At 38.7% G+C, this 23,791-nt stretch overlaps 1 protein-coding gene across 1 annotated transcript in view; it reads right to left on the reverse strand.

Moving 5' to 3' along the window:
- pcdh11 (protocadherin 11) overlaps positions 1-23,791 on the reverse strand; it is a 133,672-nt gene that overhangs the window by 71,038 nt on the left and 38,843 nt on the right. Inside the window, exon 4 of the mRNA XM_084948264.1 lies at positions 7,346-7,405. Within this exon, the coding sequence (XP_084804390.1) occupies positions 7,346-7,405 (60 nt within the window). The remainder of the gene's footprint in view (positions 1-7,345; positions 7,406-23,791) is intronic.

Raw genomic sequence — 23,791 nt, forward strand, 5'->3', positions numbered from 1 at the left:
AACTGCAATTTCCTCTTTCATTTGTTGGTTTTTATTCTCTTCTGTCTTAAGTAATATCAAGCATTTCAGAGATCATGAAATCAGTGTCATAATATAAATACACACGCATATATCTCCTTTACAATTGTAGAGAAAACAAAAGCTGGCATTCACTTTGTGGGAACAAAGTGGTGCACACGGTTGGCAATGGTGCACAAACTGGAGTGTATTAAAACAAAAGCCATAGAGACAGAGGAATACATCTCCCACAGTATGATGGGATATTTTTGACAAAACACTTGTTAATTGAACATTTTGTGTGTGTGTTTACAAGTAGTGTGTAAATTCCAAGTAATATAATTACTTCATAAAATAAATAAGTGTGGACATCACAAAAACATGCGACATATTAACATCAATTAAGAATGCAGCTTGATTGCCACCTACAGTGAAAGTGTTGCTTGTATGATGAGTAAAATTGTGAAACTGGAGGACAGATAATGCACCCACTATCTTATCTGAGAATGCAGCAGGCTGATGATTATGCTGATTGCTGCAGGAGCAGTTTTGGGTTAAAATGTGTGCACAGTGCTCAAAACTCCCACTTTTAGGGTAAGGCTGTTTTGCTTTTGTGCTTCTTTTTTTTAACGTTTACTTTGCATTTCAGATTTCTGTGATCTTTGTTCTGTCTGCCAGGGAAACAGTTGTGCTGTGTTGATCTGAAGACATATTCAATGTGCATCAAATACTAGAGGGAACTCGTCTTATTCTTGCACAGAGAACTGAGGGCTGGCATCCATGACATCCCACTGCACTGCACTGATTTATAATCTTAGGGAGGATACATCTTAGCAAGGATACATTGCTGAAACATGAAGGCATTGAATAATACTTTTCTCATGAATAAAATCATTAAAAGAAGCTTTTTTATATAACTTAAACCTCACCCGTGAATGCTGAATGCTGAGCATTTTGTGATTAATGTTCAGCTATAAATTAAACATGGTGGATTTTGAGGATTTTTTTATTTTTTTTTTTACATTTATTTATGTTCTTTTAATCATTTATTATTTAAAGCCTTTTCTGACAAGTCAGATAACCTAAGGACACAAGTTATGTTTGCTTTAACTTTTCAAATCTATTCCTAGATAATCTAGCTTGCACCGATGTGCTAACTAATGGAGCCTATAATGCTGTTTTTAAGTCATTAAACACAAAAGCCTAACAACACAGCTTTTGCCTAATGACAATTTGTGACAATGTCTTGTTTCAGTATTGCTGTTACAATAAACAAAAAAACTACACCCTGTGAAATTGCCCAGTTATTTAAAAAAATATATATTATTGCATAATCTTACAGTATTTGTACAGTTTTTAAGTGAAAGTGTATAATTAAAACCAGAGACTACACAGCAAATTTAGATCACATTATTTCTACTGCCATACAAATGATTGGACATATACTTTCCAATTCAAGATTAACTGTAAAGACACGGTTACCAAGGAAAAGACGTGACCGCAAATACAGCTGGAGCTTCGCATTTTTGACTGTTGCTACACAGTCCTGCATATTAGGGGCCTCAAACACATTTGCAGCAGTTATTAGAAAGTATAGAAAGAGCTACAAGTATCCTTAAATAATGATGCCAAATAAAATCTAGTATTTAAACTGCCTTAAAAACAGATGAGTGCTCCTGGCTTGGCACAAGGAATCCTTGGAAACTGTTGTTTCACTGATGTTCACAGTGCAAAGAATATTGCATGAACTCTGCAACTGGTTTCCAAGAAAACTACTGCTTGTAAAATAGCTCAAAACCTCAAGACCTTAAAAAACATTTCTGTGCGTTTTTACAGAGAGTTTTTTAAAATTATGCCTAGGAAAAAAGAAAAAAAGGGGTGGGAACACAAAATATAAGAGAATAAAATGTCACTGATGATGATGATGACAATGACCAGACTAGGGTTGTATTATCTTATCTTTATTCTTTTGAGTTTTTATTTATTACAATCATGTTTCATTTGAAAGAAAACACAAATTAATTCTGTAACATAAGTAAAAATGTGTAGATATACTTACATGTATATTGCTTTTTACACATTGTAAAAGGGCTTCCAGAACCATCTATCATGCTCAGTGTTAGATTACACACAGAGTAGGTGGTGGTAGGTTGGAGGATTGTTTTAGATGGCAGTTCTGATCCAATCTCGCAATGACCATCCATCATAGCTTCCTGTGATGCCGTGTTTAACGTCTGCCAATATCTTATTAGAAATGTGCTAGATCGTAAAAATGAAAACTCCTAGGTATTTAAAGGAGCTCACTATGTCATCGCTTGAGACAAGAGTCTACATGAGATACTGTAAGAAGAAGCAACTTGGTTTGAAACTCTGAAGGCTATGATAAATCACTATAAGATGTTATAGGGAGCTTTACAGAGGCTCTAAAAATATATTGGGTTTTAAAAACAAAAACAATAAAAGATAATAATTATTTAGTTTTATGTATTATTGCTGAATGTGCTGAAACCCAAGGTCCCTTTATATAAGAGTACAAAGGCTAAAGGTTGAAGACTTTTTTAGGAGGTGAGTTTTGGCAAGCTTATTAAAGTAGCCCAATCTTTGGGCATGCACACACTTAAATGAACTTAAATACACTGAAAATATTGTATTTATAATGTTTTTAATTCTGCCTTTTCCTAAGGAGGACATATCAAACAGCACCGGTGAGACAGGCACACTCACAATGTCCTCTAAACATATTTAGTTTATATTATTTTCTCTTGATAAGTATTGTCTGATTATTCACTATTATATATTACTATTGCTTGGTTAAAATTTGGTCGTGAACAGGAACTCTTGACCTTAAGTTACTATTACCACAATCTGAATTAGTGTATTTAAGTCTTAGGTTTAGCTGTATTTCAGTTTTAGTTGTATTCAGAAGTTTTCTCATCAACTGTTCAAAAGTGAACATGCACAAGTGAACAGCAATCACATGATGAAAATCTGAATTTCTATTTGGTATTTCTGGGGCACCATTTGCAGTGGATTGGCTCATGTACTAAAGTATTTTGTCACAGCAGGTTGCATGTGATAATTTAGAGTTTTAAAATACACCTTGGGTACTCTTGTAGTCGTTGTACAGTCCATTTGAAAACTTCAAGTAGGATCCATGAGATTCATATTCCGTTTCCCTACAAAGTTCAAATCATTTGCTATTATCCGCTGTTTGACTAAGATGCTTAAACACTAGCAATCTAGGAGACCAGGCAGCTGGACTGCAGTCCTGGCGCACAAAATGACTTCCCATTAATAGGTTGGGGAGCATCAGGAGAGCCCACCCTGAGCAGAGATTTCCACATGGATATGGCCTATAGCACAAGGGTACCTGCCCCCAGCCATCTGCACTGATTTGACAAATGATTCTATATCAAAGGCCTCTGCACTGATTTGGGTCGTAATTGATTGGAGGCGAGGCCCTCAAATCCCTGATTGGTTTAGCTGGATGTGGGGAGGGAGATACGTGGCGAGTGAGAGGAAAGGACAGCCAGCATGTGAGAGAGTACAGTGCAGGGGATCTGGGAAATATACTAACAGAAGTGAGCCTCATTTGCACTTTGAGAGAATTCAGAATGAAATTTGTGTGGTACGCAATTTCGTCAAACAATATGCATGGTACATTTTTTACAGAGCAACCCATGTTGTCTCTGTGCTTGTGTTTCTTTTTCCAATGTGACTGTGGGGATATCCAATTTGTTACTGTGTCCATAAAGATCGGATTTCACCATACAAAAAGAAGAATTTGGTTAGAAATGGAACATTATTGATTTGTTCCACACAGAGGTGTGGTCTGATGCAGATATATGAGAATTGTAAGTTGGCTGAAAGGAAAGCATCGATTATATATTTCTTCATCATTTTACCCTGAATATTTGATACCATTAACTGCTGTTACGGAAATTATGTGACAAGTGAAATATCATCAAAGAGGATAGCCATTGTTCACTTATCCTCCTGAAAGTTACCTAAACCTCATTATCGATTAAAGGGATTAAGGGGATGTCAAATACTTTTTTATCCTTTTTTTCAGTTAGATTTCCAAAGAACATATGCCAGGTATGATCTTGAAAAGTGTATTTATTTAATAATATTGTAGATAATTTTCCATTCTGTCATTTATACTATGGTGCGTAGAAGATGTCCTGCAGATGAGCCAGGATACTGTGGAGCCCTCTTAATACAATTGTGACTGTGATGTTATGTATATAGAGGCCTACTCCCTTCATTACATGGCAGGCTGGCTGCACCACATACCTTTTGCCATTTGACACAGACATGTGGTGCTTGCTAGTGACAGATGCTGCACAGCACTGGTCCCAGAGGTCACAGATGACCTTTTGGATTGTCTTTTTTTCAGTCACAAAGCATTATTTATTTGACGATGGCCACCAATGCAACCCCGGGCACCTTGATGGAGCCGTGGGTTGTTGCTGCTTGTCTTCTGAGATTACATTTACCTCAAATGAATTGGGGTTGAGTGACTGACTGTGTTTGCCCGTGCACTTGCATGTGCGAGGATGTGGACGTACATCTTTAGGAAGATACATTACTTATCCATAGTCTGCTTGACGCAAATAACAAAGCTTAATTGCTGCATGACAGGCCTTTTGTTTGGATGCCTGAGGGATTTCCTTTTATTATACAGAGTGAATCACCATTGAAATGTGTTTATTCGGTGGCCTTTCCTTGGCTTTAAAAAGCTCCTGCACACTGTATGTCTTAAGAATTTTATCTGTAACACTCAGCGCATTTACATTCATGTCTTTGTCAAACTTCACAGAATAAAGTCTAACCCTTCAAGAAGCAAGGTGTTTTCTAGCATGCTCATCACTCAACTTTTACATTGTTAGGTGACATTTCACAAGAGAGTTTGTCTTTTGTGGAAATAAAAACTGTGAAACGCGAGGAAAACAAAACTGTGAAATGGCATCCCGGAGTCACACGGCTTTAGTTTACCGTAGCTATTTCAGAATTGGCAAGAACAAGGTGCAGTGCAGGCCCCATATTGTCAGAGGTGCTTGATCCCCACCCCCATCCCTTGTCCTCTCCATCTGTCACCTATTTAAATTGTGGTGTTCACAAAGACATACACATACTTTGGCATGCTTACACACACATTATTATACACAGCCACCTCAGATACCAAGAACAGTATTATAATGAACTACTTGTATGTTATACCTTGTCAGACGCACATGACTTTATGTACAGAACCAAGCATGTGCATCCCTATTCACATTTTATTACTACCCTGTTGTGCTATAATGAGAAGTTGTTATTCATGCTGTCGATTCACAGGAAAACCTTGTGAAAACCCTTGTGAAACAATTTTCTACAGCCTGAAGCCTCATGTCAGAAATATGATCTTACCCTCACCTCTTACCCCGACTGCCGTAGTGTGATGATGCTCTGAGGTGAGCCCACACATCAATTATTCACATAATGCAAAAGTTTTACTCTTTATCTTCTCGCCAGCTAGGGGAAACAATTTAAGAAAATAAGAAGAGAAAATAAATGATGAGCAGAGGGAAAACGCAGCAAGACACTTGGTGGGTGAATAAGAGAGTTTGCGGTGGACAGACAATGCTCTTGATGTGAGTTATAATTGTAGTTTAACAATGTGTGGACCTCTGGGATATTCACTATGCAATATATGGCCTTTAGACTAGAATCACTATGGAAACCAAAGGCCCTGAACGACCTGCAGTGCCCACCCACTTGGACAGCCGTTAATCATCTTCGCTCAGATCCTGGCACTGCAGAATTTGGCCAATGTGTCAAGAAGCAATTATATATACTTAGTGCTCGGGCACCCGATCTCCTCCCTCTCCTCGCTCTCTCACTCTCACATTCTTAATATAATCACAGAGTAGTCAGTTTAAAAGCCCTCTGTTCATTTCGCTATCTATCTGGGGGATGCACACAATGCAGATGAAGAGAAGTTTAAAAAGCCAGTGGATATTCTATTCTGAGAGCCATTATAATCAGAATATTCTTTACATATAAATCATATCCAGCCATTTACTCATTTTACCAGCCTCCTGAACTGACTGACATACTAAATTACCCCAGCTGGCCCAATGCATTCGCTGCACATATTGGGCTGGTGTGGATCATGGAGACTAATGTGAGCTGACTAGAGGGAGATTATGTTCAGCTGCTAACAGCTAAACGTGAATAACACTGTCCGCAAACCCACAGTGTTCCCCCATTACATCAGCCCTGATCAGCTGGGTAAAAATGGAAAGAGTGAAAGAGAGAGAAGTATGAGGTCCAGAGGAAACAAGACGTACACATAGTATGTGGAGCAATCGAAAGTGATGTCTTCTTACATTAAAACATCTGTAACACCCCATTAAAGCTACGGCACGCTGTAATTTCTCACCAAAAGCAACCCAAATTTGAAAAGTTCAGGCCTTACATGGATGTGCGTTGTTATTCTGCAATGATAGATATGCAGATAATTTACTTTTTCCAGTGATTTTCCAGTGACAGAGCAGAGAAACGGGTATCATATTTTGTTATTATTTACTGTCCGACCACTGTCTGCATATTTTAATGCCACCAAAGTCATTTCAGACAGCTAGCTGTGCATTAGGGATGTAGAGCGGTGTTAGGCTTTGAACAGTTGATGACAGCCTGTCAGACAGCTTCCATCTATTGGGCTCCTTTTACCAAGGTCCACTCTTGCAATAAGCCACTCTCAGCCATAACGCCCATTCATCCAGAAAAGGACACAGGCATTTTTGACACGTTTGGTGCTAAGTGAACTGAAATTGCACGAATTTCACTGCATGGCACATTAGCACATTTGCAAGAGTCACGCATCAAGAGTAGAGGTTGAAGGGGAGAGTGACTTCAGTCAGTGTGTGGTGACGACTTGAGACCATCACAGTGAAGTGATGACTTTGACTGTGCATGTACAAGACTAATTAGCATTGAATAAATTTGCCCTTCTCGCTTCATGTTAAATAAATCTCGAACGATTAGCAGAACGCACAGAGGAAGAACAGAAAACAGATGAAACTGTTGTCTTGGAAATGAAAATAGTTTCTTTAAGAACCCATGATAAACAAATTAATTTTGCACACCATTTGGCAAAGAGTCATTCAATGATATGGTGAATGGAACATCAGATATGTGAGAAGATGAAAAGGGTCTTGACATATTATGCAGCTAATTTACAAATGCAAAATGCAAATAGACACAGAATCACAGCTTAATAAGAACATCGCATTCTTAAAATATCTGTAATTATTTCACATAATGCTGTTTATTCCTTGCCTGAAAGCAAACTGGAGCTTACCTTATGAGGACAAATGGGAGGCGGTGAGTTAAAAGACTTCTCTGGTGTCTGGCTCTGGTTCTAGTAGAAAAAAAAACATTATCAGGGACATGTTTCATTGGAGTCATATCCTTGCATAAAGTTTCATCTTATTTACTATTCCTTGCTATTAGTATTTTTGCTGTGTTTTTAAGTGGGGGTTAACTCCCACTCTTTACTACCCACTAAGCCAAGATCACAACATTTGTGAAGCGTCACATTTTAAATCTCTATCTTGACAGCGTCGTCTTATCTGACATAACGTGAGAGGAGTGATTTTTTTTTTGTTATTTGTTTTTGTGTTTTCCCTTATTTCTATCCCTGCTCAAAGATTATAAATCCTTCTTTGTCAGAAGATTTCGCTGAACATATGTTCGGATTTTTCGTACACGCCTGACTGCATTTTTTGAGGTTAAATGATTATCACATTGTTAATACACCAAGACATCACTCAGATACAAGAAAACACCATTAAAAGCAGACACAAGGTAAGTCAACAAGCCAACAACAGATGGTCCTGCTGCTTGTGATTATGCAAAGATCCAAAGTATTTGCATACTCACAATGCCATCATTAAAAAAAAAGAAAAAACAATAAGCCATCTTGAGCTGACCTCAGTGAGAAATGAAAAAAAAAAAGTGCAATGGGTGACACAGAACCAGCAGGGAAGCGGAGGGGCTCGGAAAACTTCTTTTGGAATCTACCGAGGGCTTGCCTCGTGGGAAGTCCCTGTTGATTTTCAAGCAGGTGCTTTCAGTTATGTCCTCATTTCCAATTATGTGCCTGTGGTACGTCTGATGCTCTGTGACACTATTAATGGCTGCCTTATGGTTTCTCTAGGACAGATGAGACACTCGACTCTCCAGACTCTTAACATCTATATTTCATCGCAACGTAGAAGGAGAACACCTCTCTGGACAAGGCAACTAAGAGAGGGGAGAAAAAAAATCAGCCAGGCATTCACTGTAGCGTAAACACCAGGTCATGAAATATAAATGAATAAATGGGCCTTGCTGGGACGATGGAATTAGTAGACAAAATTTTCCCTACAGATTGAGTAGGCAATATAACCATGATATCTTAATTGATGTGACAAATAAACATGAATTATTTTCTTTGTGGATAGGAGCAGGAAATGGAGTTTGCTTCTGCATGTTCCCAGTGGGAGAAAATGAATGACCTTGATTCTGAACACTGCCTCCAAAATTGTGAATATTAGATTCTACAGGATATTGTAGAGTTAGGAGGAGAGTGACAAAAAAGAAAAAGAAAAAAAGAGAGTCCAATCAATTATAATGTGAACCGCAGTGTTTGCAATGTACAGATAACTCGGCACTCCATCAATACTGGCGGTTAATCAAGGCGTGACTTGCAAAAACGTCACACAAAGCATTCAGGAAAATATTCCCTTTACCACTTCTAGTTATTCTACTGTCGTATATGAAAGTAACAGGGAAAAAACAAACATTATTTGTGTTATTTCTGTGTTACCAGTTTATAAAATCAGATGCCAAATATGCTAAAACTATTGAACGCACAATGTGATGTTTATGCAAAAGCATTTAGTTATTTATTTGTTTTGTTTTGTTGAATTTATCAAATGCAAAAAGGTAAAAAAAACAAAACAAAACAAGGATGACAGTAAAGCTAACCACCACATTTCACTCATGCCATTTCTTATAAATTCCTAGTTTAACTCACTCGTTAAATCGAATTAATAATCGTTAGTGTTTCATCAGCGTGGAAACTGTACAGCTTTTCTGACAAACAGCTCATAGCACATCTCCGCACAGTTACAGGAGAGACAGTAGAGTAGAGAGGCGATAAGGGAAAACATATGGAAGTAAAAACGACTGTCATTTTTCAACTCACCTTTGTCTGGGACATTTTGCATCTGATAATGAAGACTATTGACAATGCTTGCAACAGAGGGATTTGGATTACGCCACATATTGATGTTTTTGTCTTTTCACCATGCATGGGCTGGTTATTGTAATAGGATGAGGCCCAGAGAGCACGTTATACATATATATATATTACAGTTTCTGAAGAAAATACAAGACAATTTTATCTTTCTGATTTCTTGGAAATGTTTTGATAAAATCTAAGAATGAGCTCTATTTCTATCTCGCTGTCTTTACTCTCATCATATAAATTATAAGCCTCACTCAGCAGCTCACAAACTGTGTAAGTCTTAATTGTGTACTTTAATAAATGTCGCACAGTTTTCGCAAAATATTTAAACTTGTTATTTAAAGGTTTTTTTTGTTTTTGCTATAAATATATGCTCTTTTTTTTAAATTTCACTTTACCAACATGTGCGTAAAAAGCTGCATGGGACAGAGAGTTGTTCTATGGTTCTTGAAAAATGAGACTGACTGCCTTCTGAAAGTCACTGGAGTATTTTTTAAAAGATATTCCATGTGGGAATCTGCCAAAAAATGTACATTGTGTGCTACTCCTTTCACAGACCAACACAATCTTGGTCTAAGGTTATAGTAATGACATTGCCAGCTGAGGACCTGTGAGTTGTCTGCTTCTCTGTTGAAAGTTTCCCACACGGAATCTTAAATTTCTTCAGAACAAGCATACTTTGAAGAGTTTCAGATGAAAGTTTTCTTGTTTTTTACTTTCTCTTTTTAAAAAAACTACAGAACTGAAAAAGGTGAATGTTAAAAATGGGCTTTTATGTGCCTGTTAAGATAGAATAATAAAAATCTGAAATCTTTTGTCATAAAAGACTTCATAAATAACTATTTGTCATTTATATGTTTTCTGTCTCTATTAATCTTGTGTGATATTAGAAAAAACATTTAAGAGAAGATGTGCATCACTGAACACAAGTAAAGCTTCAGTAAAACTTTTCAGGTGTGAGGTGATAAAAATGTTCCGTCTTCTCTTTGGCTCCGGGATCATGCTCTTGCAAAAAAAAGAAAAAAAAAGAAAAAGGAAAACCTGAAGTTTTGATAAACCACTTTCTGAGAAAATGGGTACGTTTTTTAAAAAAAATATGTATGTTTTTTAATTTATTTTGCATTGTAAGGTATAAAAAACTCCACTCAGCAGCCATATACACCTCAACAAGTCAATGTTTCTCAGATTTGAGGTGAGCAACTGAAGCAACTACAGCTAAGAGTGCAGGATACTGTTGATTGACATATGACCTGGTAGTAAATGCATTAGAGGGTTACCTAGGCAACCAGAGTCTGCACCACTTCAAAGTGATATGGATGAGTGAATCGCTCTCTGTGTGGATGTCACTTTAGGTTTTAAAAAAGCTTTTCTACTCTCAGCTTTGCTGCTGTATAATGTATAGATTAGAAATAGTCCCCAGATTCTTTCAGGATAGTGTTACAATAGACTCTCTTATAATGTTCCTGGCTTTAACTTTCATCTAGTGGATGAACTGTGTTTAATGACAATGATTTTTCAGAAATGTGTCTGACCCTGTGCAATGATTTCCACTACAGAGCGACATCTGTTTTAAAGCAGTTGTGCCTGATAACTCACCGATCACATCTATTCAATATGTGTTTTTTGCCTGATCCTTTGTGCACAGAGTTGTCTAATTCTTTGGACGCCTTTACTTTAAGTCCTGAACAAAATCTCAAATTTCTTTACAATGTTTTGTGGACAAGTGTTTTTTGCAAGTTGTGAAAACCTTCAGGCTCTATAGGGATGGTGCTGCTTTTACACCCAACATGAAATATTGCAGTTCAGGAATTACATCGTTTTTTTTTAAAGTGTAATATATCATATGTAAATTCACAATGAATTAAAATAAATAAATAATAAATACAATTTGGTATGTTGTTGCTCTGCCATTTGATTATATAGCCTATTTTTGTAAACCATCCAATTTTTTAAACATATATATGTATGTATAAAAGAATCTTCAGGAAAATGAACTAGCCAGAAACTCAACTTGACTGGGAGAAGTCGTAGCTCAAACCCTGTGTAGCTTGCACTCTGTTTCTGTGTGGCAGATGTAGTATAAGGCAGTCTAGTCACATTCACCGAGCCAACTTCCCCAACAAGTATAGTGAAAAAAAACAAGAGCACTATTCAGTGCTGAGTGGACACTGACTTGTGGCACATTTGTGTTTCTAGTCCCATCAACTCAGCCTCCATTTTCTCCCCACACAAGGAGGCTTTATACTATTTTCTTCCCCAGCTCCCACAAAAGTACTGTGCCACATTTAGTAAACTGTATTTCTACCAGCTAGTTACTGCTTCTTCAGCTCTGTTTGTCACCCCAACATTGTTTCAACCCTCCTCCCCCAATAAAATATAGTTCTCTCGCTAGGATTAAAGGAGCATTGTAGTTCAAGGATTATCAAATGCCTTTGATCATGTGACTGCCATGTTTTTGATCTGCGGCACATAGCACCAAATATATTCTCTTTTTCTCGCCTTCTGTCTCTTTGCCTCTCCACGGATTTCCCATTGCTTGCCGGTTCTCTGCAAAGTGAGAATAGTTCTTGACAGGCAGTGAAAGGAGAAAATGTAATAAGTATAAAACACATATTTGTAATATTGTGATGACAGAGATCATGCTTCCACTGCTTATCAGTCCACAGAAACATATGCCATAAGGATGTCCAGTGCTGAAGTTAACACTTGAAACTATGACACGTTGGAATATATATCTCGTTTTAGCGAGTCATCTGTGGTTTTCCTTAGTGCACATTTATTGTCTCCCGCCACTTTTAAGGCAGTGACACAGATGTTTGGAGTATACAGAAATCGACCACAGATTATTTGCCTTTGAAACATGAAGTAAGGTTTTCCACACAGTGCAACCCCAGCTGCACCCTGGTGATGTTCATTAGCAATTTCTGAGCCTTGGGCTATTTTGCAGTGTTTCAATCCCTGCATTATTATTTAGTGGCTGACTTGGACATGCAATCAAAAGGACACGCAATATGTGCAACACTTGTATCTCAAAGCAATGGCTGTTCCATGATGCCCAGACTAAGAACGTATAATTGTGAGCCAGGGGATCCATGGCTGAAATTTAGTCAACATACCTCAAAAAATGCTTTTTATCCTCATTGTACAATCACCTCCTATTAATGTCATTGCCAAGTCAAAAACGGAACATATCAAAACAATTATTTTGATGTGGCTTCAAGCAACACAACATTTCAATGTGAATGGCGCTCGAACCTTGAATCATTATAAGGCGTGGTTTGGGGCAAAAAAAAAAGCGCATCAAAAAATGATTGAATATCATTTTAATGGGTAGAAACCTACGAGGCTTTCGTACTGTCTACCTGCCATGTTATTAGATAGACCATGCCAGTCAAGCTGAACAACACAAAATCAACATACAGACAGGCTGACAAGACATAAGCATACTGCCTTCCATCTTCCTCCCAGCCTGGCATGTTTATCTAGCCTTCCATGTGAGCTTAGTGCAGTACTGTGCATATGCATAGAGAATGATGAAGGTTCAGAAACTAGTGCCTGAAGGAAGCTGCACATATAGCACAAGCTCTTTGAAATCGTGCCAGAGTGGGCCTCATTTGCAAAGCAATTTGACAACAAAAGTAAAATACTCTGCAACCTCAAACCAAATTCCAGAGATGCCAAATGGTGCGTCTCTGCAGTTTGCTGAGTGAGGGAATTCAAGAGGGCTACATCCGGTGTCTTGTGTGTATGCTTCTGACATGGCTTATTTGCAGGCCTAACATTACACCAGTGCAATGTCATGATTGCTTTGGCAAGGAAAGGGGCTCTTATTTACATGAGGGAGTCCACACAGGAGGTTGCCTTTGACCAAGGTGCCAACAAGCCTGCAGAAAATGTAATTACAACCTACAAAGCTGCTTGTTTAAAGCAAGCTATTGCTTAAAACAGCAGAACACAACACTAGTTAATAAGTCAGTCATCCAATTGGCCAAGACCGATAATTGTGGTAATGTTTAATTAGATTATCCCTTATACAGTCAATTGTAGATTTGATTGCACGCGATTAAATAAAGTATTTCCTGTTTGAATATGCAAAGCGTTCGTACGCAGTCTCCTCCTCGAGCCGAGCAGAATGCTGTGCACCTCCAACATTAAACAGCTTGCCAGTGTCAATAGTTGCACCGTTCCCCATTTATTTTGGAATTTTCTTGCCCCTATAATTTTGAACAGTCTCTGGTAAAATGGATTTTTTTTTTTTTTTTACAAATGCAGTTTTGTTGTGGATTAACAACAGTCGGATTTCACCGAATGTGGGTTTCCGATAATCTAAAATATGCTGAAGAAGCTTAATATTGTTTTTATTGCTCTGACTTTGCATTAGGAGATTTTGTTTTCAGAACCTTCATACAGAAAACAGACACACAATTTTTTAAGCTGATACTTGTAATAGTGATATGCTATACATGCCACGTATTATATATGCAATATTTAGTGGCTAAATATCAGTTCATGCTCGACTTCAGTCCAAAATAAAGATAACATTTCACTAACCAATATTTTTCCCTGCGTGTTTCATTTGAAAAGAATAACTCTCCCAAACCATGAACACAGAGCATTATTCACTGGCTGTAATCACTGATGATGGTGGCAATGATGAGTTTGTTGAAATATGAAGCAAGTAATACATTCTGAATCAATAATCCATCAGAGAAAATTACATTAGCATGTATTACACATCATATATTTTTTTCAGATTATTTCTACAATGCATTTCTGTATGTAAACATCCTGATTTACACAATAATTTGGGTTTCTTTGGATAAAGTTGGAAATATTGTAATGTGCATTTAGAAATTTCTATATTTCCAACACTGTGAAACATAAGCAAATACTACTAAACTATTGTTGCTAAAAATAAAAGGGCAGTTCAATGAAAATTGAGGCCGCGAGACGAGAGACCGCATGCTGAAAAGCTCTCTAATCCAGTCATATTTTGGGTGACTTTCTAAGATAAATTCTTTGGCATTGTCACGATGAAAGACCCTCGCCTCATTTAAGTGTCTTTGGGATCTCGATCAATCCGCGTGGCAGGAGTCAGACTTGTACACTTGACCATATAATATGGCATGCTTGTCGAAACCCGGAATGCATTTCTCTCTTCAAAGTATATTTCTTGGCTTGCTCTCTCCCTCACTCACTCCCTCAAACCAATTTGTCATTCTAAGCCTAGCCTCACTGTTGCCAGCGCCCGGATGATAGCAGTGGGCCTTTCTGATCCCGGCAGTGGCTAGGGAGCAGACAAAGTGTTACGCGAGCCACCCTGGGACACCAAGCAGGCGCCTCTGCCGGCTGATGCACGCCTCCACGGCCGAGAGCAACTGGCTTTGCAGATGCTTTCGATTCGACACAGAATGGAGCTCATCTACTTTGTGAGGACATTTGCTTTGTGTTTGTGCACTGCATATGAGCTTCTATGTGTATTTCGCGAGCAAACGTGCATGAGCATGCACATGTGTGCGTCAAAAAGATTAAGAGTGGTCTCCCTGTGCGTACGCTTTTAAGTTTGTGCGCATGCATGAGAAGCTGTTGACACAAATGAAATGAAATGCTGAAATGAGGCCACGTTGATTTGTTTTTGTTTGTTTGTTTGTTTTTGTCATTTGCAGTTATAGTATTCGCCAAGTTCTGATGACTGGAAGTACTACTTCTCTGCTGATGTCCTTTAGAAGTAAGCAAGTCACCAATTTCCTCCACTGGCAGAGCAAGAGGCAACACAACACTGCTGTTGTCACTTCATTATTCCTGTTTTAAACAACCATTAATGCCCTCATTCAAATGCTTGGATGCTGCTTTGCTGTTAAGCTTATCAGTAACAGTCAACCGATTTATTACTGCAGTCCCCTCTCTAGTCAGCTAAGCAGAGCATTAAGTGTATTCAAAATTACATTAGCTACACATTGTTATTGACTTCTTCTCATGGTCAGGCAATGGCTTTTTTGATAAATGACAATATTTAACATCTTAGCAAGTTATATTATTCAGTGCATGTGTTATTAAAAAAAGCATTCTGATTTGACTGCTGTTTGACAAAAGAGGTCAGAATGATAAATGTGACGCATAACAGTACATCCAAGGAACAAGAATTTAAAAAAAAGTCTCCAACTTGTACTTCTCATCAGTTACAGGCGAGATGCTCTCGTTTAGATGAGCAGTCTACTCTTGTTTAAGCTGCTCAATACTGACCTTTTAGATCCTTGTGTTTTTGTTTTGCAACCTTTTATAACAGTTATTTAGGATTAAAATATGCATGGCTAATGGCATTTCCTCAGGAGCAGATGTATTTATCTTGACACGCAGATTGTCACCCAGTATTTTGCACCCTACAATCAGCTCTCTGACAACAGTCCCCTTCATCTGCTGAAAAATTGAGACCGCAAAGTAGCTCGTTGAACACCTAGCCCAAACTTTCTTGTTAGACATTGATACCAGACTTGGAAAGCGACACCAGCATTTTATCTGTCTGGGCACAATTCAGTATTTGATTAGGAATAAATCTAGAAGGCTCCAATCAGTTTCCCTTGTATGAGCACAGTTAACATGTGTGTTACTGCTCCTTGAGCGCTGATGGCAGAGACATGGGCGATTAAGGCCAGAGTCCAATCAAACCAGCTGTGTGCCATTCCCCCCATGGCACTGGTCGTGCCAGGCATGTGTTCCACACTACTAGCAGAAAGAGAGACCTCGACCAAACCTTCAGTCTGGGGAGTCACGGCCACACATGAACCAGGACATGTAGGCAGATTGGGGTTTTAGCAATACAAACATGTTTTTTCAGAGACAGAGCTGCTATGCAAGCATAAATAATCTCATTGGTTGCGTTAAACCTCAGTGGAGAACTTCTGTGGCCAAGTAGCAGCAGCAGGCTGCTGAAGCCTGGTGTAAAAGGCAGAGTTAAGTCAGAAAGTATTATGAATGGATTTCTTTCTGGGAAAGAGGATATAATTAATCCATGGTGGTGTTGAATGTCAAAAAGTCATATTGTTTTTACAGTTTATATTTATATATATTGTTTACTGTGCTCCGCTGAACTAATTCTCGCTGTAAAATGTAATGTGACTATTATAGGACAAAAAATATATAACAATTCTTAATTAATGAACAACCGAAGAAATGAAAAATGTTAAAAATTGCACGACGAGACTTCAGATATCTTTAAAATCCATTTTAGCAATGATTAAGAATTAACTCATAGATTCATCTATTTTTTGGCAGGTACTCCAATGGGAGTCTGTCTGCTCTTGTGAATCCAATATGACACTCAGTTTTAAATATGATTTAGACACAATATAACTGTCATTTAAATCCAATTGGACACATCAATCTAATATTATATAATTCACATATCTACTAGTCAACTAATGTATTCCATTCTCTGCAGCCCAACTGGGACTGAAGCTAATCACATCGCCGACACCAACGTCTCTCTTTTTAGATCTAACATGGTACAAAGTGTACATTTGAGAACTGGCTTTAACCTTTTTTGAATCACCACACAATCACACATGGCTTGTCAAATACACAAAAACACAGTATTATGCTGGGGCGGTGAGTTCATAATTACAGTGACTAAATATAGCAGTGAATCGTTTGGCAGATTCAATAATTTAAAAGGGACTTTCTTAAAAGAGGCTGCCCTGTCAATTACCAGATAGCCATAACAAAATAACTTGGGTGTTTTGAGCATGAATACACATCTTTTCATCTCTTTCAGGTGGGAATATAGATTAATTTAGTGAAAATACTGTTTTACAAGATTTTGGGTTTGGGGTTTATTTGGGGGGCTTTTGATTACATGTTTCAGTTGTTCAGCCAAGGCCTCCTGTGGTGAATTCTGATCTTGCTTCCATCCCGCCCACTCAACACAAAACATTTTCTCTGAATGACATGTCGAACCATTAGCAGGCTATCAAATGGAGACACATACAAGGCCTTCTAAACACCTATTAGAGCTATCGATGGCAGAGGGAGAGATTATGACCGTGGAATGGAGAGGGTATTTGTGTCTCCCACTTCGCATTGCCAGCATCTTTGAAAAAAAAAACCTTTATAGATTTGGACAGAGGCAAAGAAAAGCTTTATCAGCACCAACACAGAGAAACACATTAAGAGATCAGAACCCCAAAGGTCAATTGTGGCTGTGGGCGGCGCTTTGTTCTGGTGTCCTCTCGGTTAATACTGCACTGGAGCCAAGTGACCCATGTGAAACAAGTAATGATACCAATTTGTGTACATTTTAGATGTGCAGTAGAAAGCGAACACTCTTTCCATTCTTAAGCTAAATCGTGTTGCATAGTTCTCATATAGACACGTCTACTGCTTGGCATTGCTCTTTATAACGTGTTCCCAACAATAGGATGACATTGATGTAACACAGAATAATATGACAGCAAAAATAAAATGTCAAGCTGCGCATTTAGATAACAGGAAATTTTACTGATCTGTCCTCTATGATGGATTGAAAACTGAGCCCGAATGTCGTTTTTAATTTCAGTATCTTTTTTAGAAAAATGTTACTGGTTTTCCATGCATGAGATGCTGTTATTAAAAAAATAAAACAAAGTATATGTATTTTGTTACACTGTGTTGTGATTTAGTTGTATTTTGCAGGGCAACACTACTCACTGGGACAAAATGAGACAAATCCTTAATCCCTCACAAGATAATAATAATAATGTAATCCTTATTCCCATATGGAACCGTATTCAGAAAAGACCGTTTCTGTCCCCACAGAGGTTCTATTCAAGAAGAAAAGCATTGGGAATTTATTTAAAATACACAGCAATTAAAATAAGACACACTGTCCAATCCTTCCCGCCATGCTAATCCTTTCTGATACAGATGTAGCTGTTGTAGTATAAAAAGTTACTCATTTGACGGTGTCTATTGTGTATCTGTATACAATGCTGTACACTTACTCTCCTCCCAAGCGTATTTCTTCAGACAATGATAACGGATTCTTTTCAGTTGCCAGTAGGTACAACTGGTGATCTGACAACGTGCTATTTGAAGATGCACAAGATTTTATACGCAATACAAAATACGTGTGGTGAGGGAAAAAGGAGAAAAAATATAGCTGCAACAGCTGCTGCACTGCTACTGTAGAATAAATGCAGCACAGATGAAAGATGATGAGGGCCTTTTTACTTGTGGACTTCACAAACATCTTAGAACACACACACGCGCAGGCGTTCACGCAGAGAAGCACATCCACAAATGCAAAATGCAGGAAAATACAAGGCTTTGATGCAAAAGACAACAAATTTGAAAAATAAACAGAATCATTCCTAGCCCTGAAAATTGTTTATGGCCACATAATGATGGCGAATAATCCCACATCATGTTCATCGTCCCCGTCTTGCTATTGGCATGTAGGCCATTATAAAATGTTAATTGTTATGCTAATCTTTTAGTGATAACTGCAGAAAGTGCATGTATGAGGAATACTTCATGCATAATGCATATTTCTTTTTATTCTCTTATAATATTTTCTCTATTTTAGTTTTCCATTTCTTTTGTCTTTCATTCTCCGCTTTTTCATTTTGAAAGGCAGTCTCTCTAAATCCAATACAGTTTCTCGCAGCGTGAGGCAGCTTCAAAGCCCTGCTCTGTGGTCAGGCCCGTCGATCCTCTCACCCACCTCCTGGTTGTTTAAGAGAGCAAAAGCACAGCAGTGCAGTTTCTTAAACACACAGATACACCCCAGCACCAACAGAGGGACCGCTGTTTGGCAAAAGAGCCTCTCTTTCTCTTTCTCTTTCACTCTCTCTCACTCTCCTGCTCTTCCACTATCTCACCTTGGACTCTGACACCCCCTCCTCTCTTTACCCACCCTCCTCCATAGACCTCATTATACCAGGATACTCCTCTCTCTTTCTCTCCACCCCTCTGTCTCCCATCTAACTGGGCAGCTCCCTTATTTTACAATTCACCTTCCGCTCCTTCTCTTATGCTCACTCTATCTGTCAGTTATAGTACTCTCTATCCCTCTACCTTCATTTACCTTTTTTTTCTATCCCCAGCTACTTCAGCTGTCCTCACTCTTTACCTGGCACTCTATTCTGATGTCCTGCCTCCTCTCTATTTTTGCAGCAGCTCAATCTCTATCGCCGCCTCTGACTTACACTCCGATCTCGATGTTGCCATTCCTCATACCACACATGCGACGGCATCACACTAAGTCCAGATGGGATGCCATTACCTCGGAAAGGGAGTTGAAGTGAAAGGTGGCTATTGAAGGTTTGGTGAACAAGCCATGCCCACCCATGTCTGAATGAAGGCTGGCTTCTAGGGCCCCTTGGTGGGGAGCACGAATTGGTACACTGGAGTGCTCATTATAGCTCTGTAGGGACTGTCCTGCAGGGCATCTACTGTGTGGCTTTGGAGCTCATTACGCCAGGCAGCTACGGAGCTCAAGGCACCCAGAAGCAGCAGGGCTTGTTGCAGAGATAAAAAAGGGGAGGGCTAGCCAGATTACCCTTAATCAGAGGCACCTGTAGACAGCCGGCGCCTCCCTCCTCATTGCCTTCCATGAAGCCCCTATACCCTTCCCAACAGGCACAGACTTTTCTTGCTGCTGTAATTATTGCAATTGCTTCACTTGACTTTCATTCCTGAGCACGGAGTTGCACAGTTTGCCTTCTAATGAGAAACCCAAGCTATGATCCAGAGGTGTTATTTATTTATTTAATTATTTATTCAACACAGCATGTATAATGTCAATTATTTAAATTAGTGTGATTTTTTTTTTTTTTTGCTGAGCTCTCCCCACTGCGCCTTATTGGCACTCAACTCACACATCACACTCCTCATTATGGCGGACGGAGAGTTAATTAAGTTTTAATGTGTCATGTGCGCCAAAATGAAAGGATCAGCTTCAAATCAGCTATTATTGAAACAGGAGTTGTCACCTATAAAGAAAATTCCTGGGTGCAAAGTGTTGTAAAACAGCAAAGCAAATTATTAGAGCTAGAGAAAATCTATCCAAACAAACATCTGTGTGGACACAAAGGGTTTTCTTCTATAACATTTACCGTTTTCAGATTTGAAATTTCATAATCTCCTTTCTTTCCCCTGTAAATTGATGCGAAACCAGTACCACCCTACAGCGAGAACAATGGAAATTCACTCTTGCCTATTTTGCATAAGGAATGTTACTGTCAGTTGTTTGGGCAAATGTCTATTACTAAAGCTGACACAATAAACAAGTGCTGACTTTGATGCGAGTTAGAGGGTGCTAGCTAAAGTCTGTTTTAAGTGCTGCAGAGATGTACAGTGGGAATTAATAAAAACAAGAACAGTGTGATGTGCATGACTGAACCACTTTTGTGATTCTCCCCTTCCTTGCACACCTCCCTTCAGGTGCTGAGATGTTCTTTGAAACCAACTGTCAAGCTGTTGTCTGTGCAGGCAGCATACAAAGAGTTCATCCAAAACCTGCACTTTTTTTGGATTCACTTGAATAAATATGTGGCTTGGCTTTTCTTACCACACCATTTGTGATACATTTGAGACACTCACTAATCACCTTTATCAGTATCATACTTTCAGTCTAATTGAGAACAGTGTGAAGCGTAATAATGGTGCTGTGTCAGAGATATACAGGTATTGTTTTTCAAGCAGTAAACACCTTATGCTACGACTGTGCCGCGGGAGAAAAGTAAAACGTCATCCTGGAATACTTAAATTGCTATTCAAATTACATTATTTAATGTCACTTAATGGGTATTAGGAATTATAAAACCAAAAAATGCATAAACATTTAAACTCCTAAGCTGCTAAAACTCTCCACCCACATTAATCTTTCATGTCACAAAACAGATTCTGCCTCAATTAAATTAATACGCCCACTTATAAAGTGGTTTCTGGATTTATGACTTCAACCGACAGTATACATTTATTTATTTATTTAATTATTTATGGGAGACGGGGGAGAGGGGGTATTGTATTTCTACAAAAGCAAAAGGAGCGTTGTGGTGAGAAATGTTACTGCTTGTGAGCAACACAAATAATAAGAATAATAAGAATTAAAAAAAGAAAATAGGATCTTTGGTGAAATAATGACAAGAACCAACTGTCTGACAAAGGAAACAGTTTACTGTCACATAAATATCTAAAGAGTCTGTCACTAATCATGGAATGTGGCCTCATTATTTCAGCTTGATGAGCTGCCACACCTGACAGAAATATGACATGAATAACAAAAACAAAAGATTTGTGTTGAGAGGCTGATCAGCTCGTTCCCTCAGTGCCCAGTAAGAAGGCTTACTTCATGGGCTACACAGCACTTGCACCGTTGGGGGGAAAATCAAGTTCAAAGACGTTGTCGTCTCACAAACTGGAATAAAGTGGTGAAACATTCAAAAAACATCCAGTTTTATACGTGTTTTATCTCCAAGTTTAGCAGATGAAATGGAAGCAGCACGCATTTTGTTTTGCCTGCAGTGGTAAGGCAAAAGGTGAAACAGAGAAACAAAAAGCAGGAAATAGAAAAGAGGTACTTTCAGCGTATGATGTATTTTCAATCTCTGTCATGGTCACAAATCAAAATCCCCCAAGTTTTATAAAACATGTCAAGCCACCAGCCTTCATTTGTACTTCTTTATTCTGTTTGTAGTTATGCAACGCTAGAAACTAAAAGCTAAGAGCTTCTGACAGACTTGCTGGAACTAAATTGTCATAATTTTTTTCCTGCTTACAAGATGATGGATTACCTTCATCAGGGTAAGGCCTCTAATCTAATCTGGAGCTGCTCTCATCAAACACCTCAGAGAAAGTACGCTGATCTAGGATCACTAAATATGTCCTTGTTTTTCTTCCATTTTCAACATGATCTGAAGCTAAAACTGATGTTAGATCAGCATGGGCACTTTGGAAATAATAGTCCTGATCTCATTTGTGCTCTGATGAACGACACTACCATTTATGAACATCTGCATGTAAGAATAGTTTAATACTGTAACGATAGATAGATAGATAGATAGATAGATAGATAGATAGATAGATAGATAGATAGATAGATAGATAGATAGATAGATAGATAGATAGATAGATAGATAGATAGATAGATAGAATGAATCTGTTTTTTAGTTTCAGCAGAGGTCTGCAATTAGAGCACTTTTTGGCTTTCCTTCTCCCTGCCCACACATAATGACACACTTGAGTTGCTAGGTCTGCCGTTCAGGATATACTACAGCCGCAGTTCTCATACAAAGTGACAGTGGAATGTTAACTGCAGTGTAGTGTGTTTCTTTTCTTCAGGTTGCAAGTACATTTGTTTTCATTAGGTGGGATTGGTCAGCACTCTAGGCCCCTGTGTCCAGTAATGAAGCGTACAATTGAAGGCCCGTTATAGACTCCCAGTGAAATCAAAGATATATTGATCTTAAATATTTCCATGCTGTCGTGTCTCTCTGAACAGCTGTTACCACCACCATACCACAAAAAACTTGCTGTGCCAATTTTTAGGCAATATTCAATCTTGCTTCTTGCATACCACACTTTATTTGTCACTCTACGACAGACACATGTTGTAGACTCTGCGGTAGACTTTATGTATAAACTGCATGTCTTAAAATATTCCGTCTGCAAAGAATAAGGCAATGCAATCACGGCTAATGTAAAGTAGTAATGAAAACAAACCATGCGCAGAGGTGCAACACTGAGCATTAATGAAATTACAAAGCTGGAACTCAGTAGACTCCTGTCTGTATTGTGCAATGAAACAGAACAGAACAGGAAAGCAACTGATGCATGCAAGTCACAGTCACAATTACTATTTCATTAAGGAGCTGCCACCATTGGCAGGCGTTCTCTGGCATTGTTGTTGAGATGCTGGCATGGGACCGGAAGGGGGGTGGGGACGTCGGGATGTCGGGTGTCGGAGGGGAAATCTGGGAGGGAAGGGGGAGCTTTGGGTGGGAGGAAACATGCTTCAATTTGGGTCATCTCCAAGTCTGCATGGGGTCGGGCGACAGAGCCTTTTCCGCACTTAATCTGAAAACACATATGGCGTAATGGGCATCCACCTGAATTAATTGCCCCAATTATTCCTAATACAAGAGAGACAGGGAGTCTGAGACATGAAAACAAAAATGGTGAAAAAAAAAGTCATGTGGTGTTTCAGTACCGTAAAGACTTATTGCTGTAGCATGCACGCATTTAAGGAGATGAAGGCAACCTGTCAAGATGACAAGCCATCTCTTAATTGCGTTAAAAGGAGGAACATGCTCATGCTTTAAAGAGTGTCGTGTGGTTGTCGGGGGAGGAGGGGGAAGCAATCTTTGTTACCACATCTGAAGCAGCCAGGCTCCATGAGTCAAAGCTGCCTTGGAGGCCACGCTGCACCGCGCTAAACAGCTCGTGTGCATATCTCATGGCAACTTTTCAAACCCAGCCAAAAGAACAAACAATAAACAACAACGAAACATTAACAATTTCTAGTTACACAGAGACTAA

This window comes from Perissodus microlepis, chromosome 2 (genome assembly GCF_051167445.1).
Source record: "Perissodus microlepis isolate ML-2025 ecotype Zambia chromosome 2, ASM5116744v1, whole genome shotgun sequence".
In the NCBI taxonomy this organism is placed as follows: Eukaryota; Metazoa; Chordata; class Actinopteri; order Cichliformes; family Cichlidae; genus Perissodus; species Perissodus microlepis.